Source organism: Triticum aestivum, chromosome 2B (genome assembly GCF_018294505.1).
Source record: "Triticum aestivum cultivar Chinese Spring chromosome 2B, IWGSC CS RefSeq v2.1, whole genome shotgun sequence".
NCBI lineage: Eukaryota > Viridiplantae > Streptophyta > Magnoliopsida > Poales > Poaceae > Triticum > Triticum aestivum.
This window is the reverse complement of record NC_057798.1, coordinates 145,962,305-145,974,759: the sequence shown is the minus strand read 5'-3', so window position 1 is coordinate 145,974,759 and position 12,455 is coordinate 145,962,305. Positions and strand designations below refer to the sequence as shown.

The following is a 12,455-nucleotide window of genomic DNA, read 5'->3' as shown; positions in this document are numbered from 1 at the left end:
TGCTGGACAGGGACCTCCATGGCGCCGCCGGCCCTCATTCTCGCCAGATCCGGCCGCCTCCACGCCAAATCCACCGAAAATGGATCCGTCCCGGCCAGATCTGCCCGGATCCGACCGGGCCCCGCCGTCGTCGCCACCAGAGCGCCACCCCGCTCAACCTGCAGCGCCACCTTCCACTGGCAGGCCTTGGAGAACCTCATCTCTCTGATTTCCTCTCAATTTTTGCAGGATGGGCAAGAACCAGATACAGTAATTACATCTAAAGGGATGGATTTAGAGGAAGATGCAGCAAGGTAGAGGTAGTAATCTCAAAAAAATTCTGAAATGCATTAGCGTGAACAGGTGTTCTCCTACTGTCAGGTCGTGTGGATTCTTTTTATCAATTTTGTGGGTATGTGAGTTGGTAAGCCAAGTGTGGCTGCTGCCCACCGATTCCTTCCTACTCCGATTTTTCTCACAAAATGCATTTTGTGGTATGATGCGACTACAACTAAAGGTAAAACATTTAAGGATCTGGATATTTGAGCAGAGACCTATTACGTGTTGCAGCTAGCTCGAACTACATTTATAATGCACAACTCAAAGGACTGACGCTATTGGTAAGATAAGGTCACGTGAGTCCCAATTAAATGGGAAGCAAAGGGTGAAAATGGGGCCCTAAAATCACTATTTATTCTATCCTCTGTGTCTTAGCAAACCAGTTCATGTGGAGACGAACATGTTTCCTTTGTGAAAAATCAATACATTATTATTGTTACTTATCATTGCCTTGGACATAAAATTCAAACATGAGGACTTGGTTTCTTTCTTTTCTACAGTATCCAGATGCATGCTTTGTCCGTTGCTTTTTAGTTAAATGTTATTTTGTTCAGACTATTTTCATCACTAAAGTGATTGAACTGTAAGTTCAGAATTGGAAGTAAATAGTGCAGTATCTTGACGCATGCCTTTTCTACACAGGCTTTGCAGTAAATCGTGTATTTTCCCCTTACACACAAGGTGCCCAGCTTCTAATCAGTCTTGGCATTGATCTTTTCAGAATTGATCGAGTAAAAAAGCAACTTCGGCATGCCAATGGGACCTTTTCAGTAAGTGCTTTGACTCTGTTTTTTCATGGCCATGTGTGGAATAATTGCCAATGGTATCAAAATTAAGCTCCTCCTGTGAATGAACAAGCAAATGTTCTTCAACTATAGGAATATTTTTTCTATTTCTTGATGAAAATGTTCCAGTATCATGTACTGTCCGCGTTCACTTAATCATCCGTGTTCTGCTCCCGCTGCCGGTTGTGTGTGTGTGGCGTGGGTGGCATCTACTTTGCCATTATAGGAAGTAAAGCTATGAGCGGTTTTCTTCTTTTATTAACGGCCAATTGTTTTATTACTTTGTGCAAGGAATCCAATTTCTTAGCGGTTTTATATTATTGAATGCAGACTTGCAGTTTAACTTTTTAGCAAGCTTTTGTTCTACGTCAATCTAGCATGGTTATATGTTGTTGAATGTTGACTTCATTACGAGTTTCTGACTATCTACTTGTTCATGTTTATACGGATGAGGTGCTGTCAGGGGTGGCTGAGACCATCAAGAACTTTGTCCTGATCTACCATGTTGACATCACCAAGGTTCCTGACTTCAACACCATGTACGAGCTGTACGACCCGTGAACGGTGATGTTCTTCTTCCGCAACAAGCACATCATGATTGATCTTGGGACAAGAAACAACAACAAGATCAACTGGGCAATGAAAGACAAGGAAGAGTTTGTTGACATCGTGGAGACTGTCTATAGAGGAGCTCGTAAGGCCGTCGTCTGGTGATTGCTCCCAGGGATTACTCCACCAAATACAGGTACTGAGGTATCTGTGCCCGTCTCTTCATGTGGTTTCAAGGATCCCAAATATTCCAAAGGATGAGCATAGTCATGAAACGCTTCCAATCGATGATTTCCTGGCAGTTTGGAGTATTCCAGTAGCACACCAAACAACTTTTGCTGCAGGACACTGAAGTAATAGATGAGAGCAAGTTTCTGTGGCTTAGAGACACATGGGGCAGATGTCTGAATCAAGTATGGTCTTGTGTAAATTTTGACATGTGTTCAGTCTTCTGTTATGCAGTAGCCATACAAAAAAAACATTGTTGGCCACCCTTGATGACTAAAACAGAGAGAGTGAGATCATCAATTCCTTGGTATCTCTATCCTCAACCAAACTACGGACCATCCAACCTTCGGTCAGGTTCACTATTCTTCAATCTTAGTGCTGCATATTCCTATTTGAATGATACTTGGTGCATAAAATTAGTGATTCGGAAAATTCTTTTTTTTTTCTTTGTTACGAACAAATCTGCAACTCTGTATCCTATTTCTTGCCACTGTTAGTCTTGGTAGATGAAGTCAGATTGTGTACTGACATTGTTGTAATCTCTGTATCCTATTTCTTGCCACTGTTTGTGTTATTTTGCTCACACAAAATGGCCATGTTTATCTTAAATTTCCTTCTCAATTGCCTTTAAATTAATAAATCAGGGTAACAAATAGAATGTGTCTGTTCCATTACCCACAACTGTACCATTATCTACTATTGAATAGTTGGATCAATAAACTTGTCGTAATCTTTTGTTGTAGAAGAGCAATGTTCTACCTGCTTACAATTATATGTCATCCTGAGTTGTTATTTGTAAGATGATGATGATTGATAAGAATCTCATCGATAAGTTTTGCCCCGAATTTTTTCTCATTGAGTTTTGGTACATTTGGTATTGTTCGATATGCTATCTAATATATAGTGTGTGCTCCCACTTCAGTTGATTAATTATTTTTCACTTAGCAGTGGGTGATTGATGGACCAATTATGCCAGTAATGTCCTTAATTTCAGAGAAGATGCAAAACAGATAACATGGATGAGCTTGCATACTTGCCGGTAGTGTAGCTTTCTGCTGAACCATATATTCTGCCAGGAGAAGTTTCAGTGACCAATGGAGGCTTTGATGTATTTTTTTCAAACAAAAGTAATCGTCTATTATCCATGTTAGGTTTCGACTCAAATTGTGGTGCTTCTGTTCTATGCAATTTTATTTTCTTACTGATGCCATGTTCTGGCATTCCTTATCTTTTATGCCTGATGTGAGTCTTAGTGCTAATAAGAACTATTTTTTCCCAATGGTAAATCTACCTTTTTCCCATCATGTGACTTAAAGCTAATCTATTCATGGTTATTTGTCCTTCCTGTACAAAGGTCATCTGTTTCGATTCAGTTCTCTTCGCTTTCTTTTACTGTAACATAGACCATGCTCACATGGTCGCAAATTGTAAACAGAGATGGAAACGTGCATACAGATCTCTCGAGCATGCAATATTTTTCCAGGGTGACAATTTTTTACATGGCTTTATATCTGAAGACACCTTTTGGTTGGCTCTATTTGTTGTATATAAGTTATATCTGAATATAGCTTATACCATAAATGATGGCCCTGGATAAGTTATATCTGAAGATACCTTTGGTGACCCCTTTCTATGTTCATTGGTGAATAATAGCGGAAAAAAACTCGAATGAAACCATGCGACGACATAAGAGGAACACTACTTGGGGAAATAAATGTCGATAATAAGGTTAAACATGGAAATTTTCTACACATAAATGTCGATAATATTGTGAGGGATATACGATTTTATTAATTTCTCAATAATATTGTGAGGGATATACGATTTTTAGCACATGAAGCAGGTCGTGTCTCTTTTTTCTTGCCCGGTACTAGTTATTAGGTAAAGATAAAGAGGTAAAGATAAAGATAAAGATAAAAAAAGAATAAAAAGGAAATTTGAGTGACGTCCGCATGATGTCAGCCCGGCGAGCCACGTCCGACTGCACCGGCCGACCACTGCGTGTTTGGGTCAGTGCGCGGCACGCGGCCCAGCACGGCACAGCCCGTGGCCCAGGACGGGCCGTGCCGGCCGATATGAACTGGCACTCGAATAAGAGGTATTCGATCCCAGACCCGTACCCCATACTCTCTATCGCTTTGTCCCCTCGCTCCAAACCCGCCGCCGCCGCCGCCGCCGCCCCCGCTAGGGTTCGCTTGCACGCCGCCGTCGCCGCCCCCGCTAGGGTTCGCTCGCACGCAGCCACCTCCTCCCTCCACCAACCGTCTCGGCCGCCGCCGCCTCCTCCACCCTCTATCCTGCTGTCCGCCGTTCCCGCCCGCGCCGCTGCATCGCCGCCGGCCCCGCCCACTTCCCCTCCCTGTGGTCTCCGAGCAACACCGATCTCCCTGTTTTGCTTCGGCTTCGGAGTCAAAGCAAAGCTATATGCCGCCGTCGCCGGCAGGCAGTACCCAAACCCTAACCCCACAGCACGTCGCCGATAGCCAGCCAGCAATGGAAAATCTCCCCGATGAATTGCTCGCGGACATCCTCCGCAGTTTTCCTCCACGGAGTCTCGCGGTGTGCCGGAGCGTCTCCAAGCACTGGTGCGCTGTCGTCGATGCCCGCGGGCTGCTCCTCGCGGTCGCGCATCAAGTTCCGTGCTCTCTGCACGGCATCTACGTTAACTACGCCATGATGCGAAGGTCCGGATTCTTCTCCCGCGTCGCTCCGCGGACTACTAGCCCAATCGATGGCATGCTCAGTTTCCTGCCTGGCCAGCTGATGCGCTATCGTAGCGTCCTGGACCACCGCAACGGTCTCCTCCTGTACGAAAACAGTCAGGGGATGTATGTGTGCAACCCAGCGACACGACGGTGGGCGACCCTGTCGGAGCCGCCGCGCACGGAAACTTCCTACAGCCACCTGTTTTTCTACCGCCATCGTATGTACCTAATGTTCGATCCAACTATGTCTCTGCACTACAATGTATTATTCTTCCCTGATGTGCCTGAGAAGCCAAAGCCACCCCATCTTCAACCTGGTGAGTCACAAATTTCAAGAGCAGATTACGAGCATGAGCGTAACTCTTTGGGATCAATGGAATGGCCACCATACATCTACCCACTGCAAGTGTTCTCGTCAAAAACTGGGCGGTGGGAAGAGAAACAATTTATTCGTGAAGGTGATGCAGCAGTTACTGTGTCGGATGTGTGGTTAGATGCATTGGCACCAAGTAGCAGCCGCAACTCGCTTCAACGACATGCAGTCCACTGGCGAGCTTCGTTTTATGTACATTGTGACTCTGGTTTCATCATGAGGTATGTATGATGCTATGATGAAGTACTTTTGTTGATTATTGTCTTGTTGCTACTTGTTACAAAGCTATTTTTGGTTGTGCTATTTATGTAGGTTGTCATTGGAAAAACAAAACTATCTAGTGATCAAAACCCCCAAACTAGATACCACTGGGTTTGGTGTCGATGCAACTGGGCGCGAGACACATCTTACGACATACGGGTATTTGGGTAAATCCAAGCATGGTGTCTATTACACCACTTTGTGTGGATACACACTTCAAGTGTGGGTATTGTGCAAAACATTAGAATCATGTCAAACACCGGAGTGGGAGCTGAAGCATCAAGCTAACCTTACAAATTTAAATCTACACCATGACCAACACTTAAGAGGATAAAGGTATGGATCTTAAATGGTCGGAGTGAAGAATCCGAGCATGGATGGGATTCTAGTGATGACAGTGCCATTGATTTAGAAGGAGGGTCGGACATGGATTACAAAGATTATCACTTTGCCGTGGACTTCTTGGGATACCATCCTTACAAAGAAATTGCTTTCTTGGGCAACCGCTTTCAAGGATTTGCTTACTATCTGGAAAACTCCAAGTTAAAGTACTTGGGATCACCTTATCCACCATACCTAGGCAACCGTGATTATGGTTTGCGACCCATACTCGAGTCATTCATCTACACTCCTTGCATGGATGATCTGCTTCCTATTCAGAATGATGCATGATGAGCTGATACTTCACTTAATTTGATATTAAGTGGGCAATATAGGTTCAAGGTGGGATAATAACCGTGCGGTCGTTGGGATGCTATTTTGATGATTGAATAATGTTCTTTTCAACACATGGACAATTTGGTTGTTGTTACGTTTTCTTTTAGGTTCTCCGTATTGTTATGTGAACTTCTGAGTGATGTGTTTGGTTTCACGAGTTGTAAAAGTCAATTAATGTTTTGGTTGAAACATGTTAATACATACAGTATAATTTTTTATTGCTCCACTGGTGATCCTCAGACCCTTCATCATGTATTTTCTGGAATATGTATTACACATGACCCTTTATCATGAAAGTGCCATCAGATGCACTGGTTATCTCTGATGCTAGTCCTCTCCTAAATTCGCACTGTCCTCTGTGTACTCCCGAATATAAATTTGAACTTCCTTGGTTTGATGTTTCCCTTTGCACATTGAATTTTACATGTTTTGTAGTACTATAATTCTGTAGCTCATATTTTCTGTTGTTGTATATTTAAATCAATCAGGTAACAAGTAATTTTGAGCATGGTTTCAGAATTCTCATGATAACATGCTTTGTCATGAGATTGTCGACCATCTAGGCACTCTCGAGATGTAGGCATTGCTCTGCCTCTGTATTCATGTCCCTGTTTCTGTGTCACATCCTGATTCTTCTAATTGTCCAGCGATTTTGAGGGTTTCCAGATTTAAAAAGGATATACTGTTGTGCTCTTATACAGCGATTTACCAGTAGTTTGTGTACAGTAGTCGTTCATCTGCAGTAATTTGTGAGCAGTACCAGATGCGTCGTTTCCCTGGGATAACGTTCCCACATCTCCTGGGGTTGGGGAGAAAAGCCATGGCTCGACCGTGAGCGCAGCGAACAGGAGGCGATGGCAGCCAAGATCCATTGCTCTTCGTCCGAGCTTTTCCGCCGGTGACCGGAGAGTCCTTACCTCAGGTGCCCCCCCTCCAGCGACGGCCATGTCTGTGGTTATCACCCTCCGGCGATGGTGCCGAACTGTTCTGTGGTCAACTTCCACCTACTTCGACCCAGGTTAGCCCCCCTTCTCGTCCCCCCCCCCCCCCCCCCCCCCCCCCCCCCCCCCAAATATTTTGTTGTCCTGTCCAGACACTCACCATCCATGCATTCATGTTTCAACTTGCTGGTCCAGATCCAAGAACCTGAGCACTGGCTTGTTTTCTTTTAACTAATCGACAACTGAGCATTCCCACCATCGTCAATCACTGGGGTGAGCACACTCATCTTCCCAAGATCTGTGCACAATGTTCATCTCAAGGTTTCGATAGTTATTTTCGTGTGGTTCAGTAACAAGGTCTTCTTTGCTTCGCCATGGAGAAGTCAAGCTAATTCCACAGGCCGGAGAGAGAATTTACTTCACGGGTTAATAGGAATCCATCTCATATAGGCCTATGATGTGCCTTTCTCAAAGTAAAAAAATCAAAGGTCGGAGAGAGAAATTATTGTACTAGTTAAGACAACTAATTTGCATACAATGGCAGCAATGCACAGGCAGTGTCAGTGTCAGTGTCAGTGTGTGTTTACTTATTTCAGAGATGATTGGAGCAACCTTTGATCAGTTCATCAGGATCCATCTAATCAAATCAAAATTATTAGACTGGTAGGCAAATATATGGAGAGCCAGTGTCCCCGACCAATTCATTAGGAGCATCTATGTATAGACAAGTATTGGTAGTATCATAATGCATGGTTGTGATGGCTGCATAAATTTTCATGACCTGAACTGATAAGTATTGGTTTTGTGTTAAATGCAAGTGTTCTCACATCAGCAAGGGTTTTGCTTTATCCGAAGGGCACCTTGTTTTCCGAAGAATTATCCGGAACAAAACCATGTACTTGTTACTGGTAGTTTAATATCAATTTAATGTGGTTGATTTACCATGTCTCTGTTTGAGCAATTGTGTGTGATTTAACATCTGTTTTCTAAGCCTTGTCAAACAAATGGGTCATGAAACAATGAAAAACTTAGTAACTTTAGATTACCATTAGTTCTCCTAAAGTTCTCATGACCTATTAGCAATGGCCTGAATCTGTTGCTGCTGGTTTTTGCTAGTTGCAATTGTATATGGATTGACAGTGCTTTTAACCCCAATGCTTTTCACTATTTTTTCAGTCTATGGTTTCCATCTCACATCAATACTTCAGAGAAGAGAACATGTCCATTAGTATCATTTGAAGGGAGCCTGAGAGGTTAGAATATTACCATCTTTGTGTTTTATTCCTGAGCTTCCTAGCTATTGGCTCTTTGAATGTATTGCTGCTGCTTCATCCTAGCTGCAGTCCAGTTATATAAGGTTTAGCAGTGCTTTGAACGTGATTAGAGTCCCCTTGAAACTTTGCATTGTCCTTTATTACCTGATGGTAGTTTGTATATTCATTAAGAAAAAGTCTCATAAATTACAGACTTACTCATCAGAGAATTTACTTGAACAACAGTGGAGTGTGGGCACATACTAGTATAGAATCTGAGCTTCCAGTGCAAAAATAGAAAAATGCAATCTGATTCATTGGATTAGTGATCAATGGTACAGATTCTGGTGGAGGGGCATGTTCCCACTTAATGTGCATTTCACAAAACCCCCCTACTAACAACTGGATGACTTTTACAGTAACAACCTCAAGTCACTCATCCATTTCCAAATTAGCACAGCGTTGATGTCATCTCCCTAGAAGCATGTCAATATTTGATGTCATCCCCCTAGAAGCATGTCAATATTTGAGTACATGAGGAAGTTGACCTGCCCCCTTCAAGCACAACTAAATGTACATGTTCTCTCTAAAAATTAAAAACTAAATGTACATTTCTGATTCATACACAGAAGAGCTAAATGTATAGGTCAAACTGAAGTTTTGAAAACAGAACAGATATGGCAGAAAGAAAGCTGTCCCGCAAAAGGCAAGATATAATTTATTCCAGGCTCGGTAAGCACCTTCTAAAGTTACAAAAGATACTTACCAGTCTTGTTGCTTGATCTTCACAACCAAACAACAAAAAAATGACGTAGTGATCGAAATGATTAAAGTAAAATAAAATGACCATATATCTTGATAAATGTAGAGGAATCTAGCAATTAAACCAGAAAACTACTAATTTCATTTATAAAAATTATGCAACACTAAATTTGAGTCAACATTAAGCTTCTCTGGTAATAAGCACCCACATCTGAATAGGATGGTTAAAATGAATTTCACCAAGGCATTCTATCTCTGGTCCACTCTGATCCAAATACATGCATAGCAAGTGATTAACATGACCGACAACAAAGGAATTAAATTATCTTGCAGACAAATGAGTTTCGCTCCTGCAGTTGTAAGCAAGGGCTCTGCTAAGCGCTTCTTCTCTAATATGTACTCCTGATGTTTCTGGTTGTCAGAGCATCATCCATCTACAAATGAAGAACAATTTTATACTCCCTCCGTTCCCAAATATATGTCTTTTTTGAGATTTCAACAAGTGACTACATACGGAGCAAAATGAGTGAATCTTTACTCTAAAATATGTCTACATACATCCGTATGTTGTAGTCCATTTGAAATGTCTAAAAAGACTTATATTTAGGAACGAAGGGAGTAGTTGACATCAGAAGGCAAGAATTCCAAAATAATTATGTCCATTGGTAGACTAAATGGTTGCAAGGGAGAAAAACAGAGCAAGCTGTAACAAGCATATATGTTGTACTTGAAGCACCAGAATACTACATTTAGGCGACTAGCATGATAAGATTGTCAGAACCGAAACATTGACCAGAGTGCTACATCCTTTGCAAGTGAAATACCAACATTGGTAGAATAACTCGAAAGAATTTCCTGCAGCAGCATAGGTGTAGTGCTTAATAAGTACTCCCTCCTTTCCGGTTTATAGGGCTTATCTCAAAAATTTAGTTTTTCCATTTTATAAGGCTCAATTTGGTTGTTCCCCATCACATGTTCAGATTTCAAGGTGCATTAAATCATTGCATGCAAGTATTAAGAGAGAATTGACCAATGAATGTAATTTATGCATGCATGCGTTGCAACTAATGCATTGGTTAACATAACTTTTTGTGAAAAACAAGAGCATTAATTGGGTGCTTTTGCAAACTAAAAAAAATATTCTACCACTCACCATCTACCTTGGTTGGTGAGATTTTTGAACTGAGCCTTATAAACCGGAAAGGAGGGAGTATTTATAGTACAAATTTCTAGGCTTGAACAACAGTTCATGTCCTAATCATGTGTGTTTCACAATTAAGAATGGATGTTAAGTTCTTTTGTTAACTCGTAGATGAGGAAATTTTTACATCTTACCATAAATGATAGTAGCCTTGTTAGAATGCTACATCACAAAAAGTATGGCACACCAGTGATGAGAAAAGCACAAGAATACCATATGACAAAATATATTCACAGCTTGACAATGACAGATCACTTGTATCATCAGAAAAGTGAACGTATAATTTGATTTTGTTGCAAGTTCCAATTCCTAATTGTTTTGTTAAATAACAAGCTCACTTGACTTCCAGTCAACCAGAAAAGCATGATTCAGGAATGCTCGTATAGAATAAGAAAATTGCAACCGAGCATTGTTTTTAAGGCAAGTAACCTTCACCTTTCAAACTTAAGAGCTGAAGAGCATACTTCATGAATGTCTGACAGATGCCAATTATTATGCTAAATCAATAGTAAACAAATAATTTGATGGCGTGCATAAATGGTACTCCCTCTGTCCGGAAATACTTGTCATCAAAATGAATAAAGGGGATGTATCTAGACGTATATTAATTCTAAATACATCCTCTTTTATCCATTTTGATGACAAGTATTTTCGGACGGAGGGAGTAAGTCTTCAACGCAAGAAGAAGGGCAAGCCTCCACTCTTGTGTCATACTGTATTATTCTTAGAGCATGTCCTTGCATCATGGAACACTATCATACAAATAATGCATTTCCGTGCAGCGGGTAAAGCTACAAGTCTATTGTCACAGCTCATACTCCCTCCGTTTGAAAATAGATGACTCAATCCCAATATGACTTGCTTGTCAGACACTCAGACTTACAACATGAATGACAATTTTTAACAGAGTAATAACATTTTACTTGACCAAGATCAAGACTAGACTAATAAACGTGGGTGAGTATCTATTTTGTGAAGTATTGGTAGTTGGTGCATATTCCCTTTCTGCATATAAAATCAAGAGTTTGGGCATTATTTAAGATGGTTATGATGACCAATTTTAGTTTGTGTAATCTTTAGACCCGTGTGTTTTTGGATACAATATCACAGCATCTTTTTGAAGAAAAGGAGAACTCCCCTTTGTGATTTCCTTTATATAAAACCAATGTCTTGCTACAGAGAAGGGAAAAAACATCTACAAGTGTTTCATGTTATTTAACAGTAGAGCAAGTCTAAAATAACCCCTAGACTAGGCAAGCTCAAATTTCCATCACTTCGGCTGATTGGGAAGCAGTTCAGCAGCGATACACCAAGCTTATCATCAGCCAGTAGTAATGCACATTACCACAACTAAGTCATGCACTAATCAACATGCTATTGCTCCTGTGAGGAGATCGTGGTGGAGATGGCTGGGCCCGGGACGATGATATGGAGCGTGACGCCGGGGTGCCCGGGAGGTGGATCTCCACGACCTAGGTGGTGGAGTAGAAGGGGGAGGGGCCACGCACGTCGGCGGCCTCCTGCCGGATCTGGATCGCCGCCACATTCGGCAAAGAGAAGGGAGATGTGTGAGAGGTTTCAGCGGTTTGCACAAAATTATTCAGAATCGGGGTACCTTTTTGCGCAGAATTTTGTGACCGTGAGTCAGATCCCACACCCCAGAATATGTGCCATCGATTTCTAATCCAACGGCCCATGTTTTTTTTTCTATTTTTGCCATCGATTTCTAATCCAACGGCCCATGTTTTTTTTTCTATTTTTGCCCTGTAAGCTCAGATTCTATACTAGTCGCAGCCGTATATATTAGTAACTAGCAAATATGCCCGTGCGTTGCAACGGGAGGAAAAATCGCATACTTCTAGGACAATAAGCACGACTCAAGACCCATTCATAGGTCCAAATTATCTATTTGAACCCCTTCGCAGGTCCAAATTATCTATTTGAACATAGCGTCTTATCCGTGTTGTGGTTATCCTCTTTCGCGTCTTCACTAATCATGGTCATGGTATCCGCATGATCACAATGCGTCCAAACGTGGTCAATTCTAAGGTGATGATCTATGCCACCGCACTCACACCTATCATTGGACTACGCTTGCAAGTGAATGTCTAATAGTTTAAAAACTAATTCTATCCGACTCACTTTAAAATTGTATATTTGTTTTCCAAAAGTCATCAACATTCTTTTTAAAACACGAACACCTTTTCAAATCACATGATTTTTTTAAAGAGCATGGATATTTTTAAAATTACGAATATATTTTTAAGCTCGTGAACACTTTTTAGAATTACATGATTTTTTAGAAAAGGGTGAATATATTTTAAATGATATAAACATTATTTTAATACATGAACACTTTTCT

General features: G+C 41.4%; 1 protein-coding gene and 1 pseudogene across 1 annotated transcript; both read left to right on the top strand.

Annotated features, from left to right (window-relative positions):
* The first annotated feature begins 197 nt into the window (after nucleotides 1-197).
* Nucleotides 198-1,855, top strand: LOC123040862 (thioredoxin-like protein YLS8; annotated as a pseudogene).
* Nucleotides 1,856-3,764: 1,909 nt separating this feature from the next.
* Nucleotides 3,765-6,162, top strand: LOC123043973 (uncharacterized). Its single transcript, XM_044466588.1, has 3 exons — nucleotides 3,765-4,056; nucleotides 4,090-5,179; nucleotides 5,271-6,162. Exons 2-3 carry the CDS (start codon nucleotides 4,305-4,307, stop codon nucleotides 5,551-5,553), a joined length of 1,158 nt encoding a protein of 385 aa, XP_044322523.1. The 5' UTR covers nucleotides 3,765-4,056; nucleotides 4,090-4,304; the 3' UTR covers nucleotides 5,554-6,162.
* The last annotated feature ends 6,293 nt before the right edge of the window (nucleotides 6,163-12,455 follow it).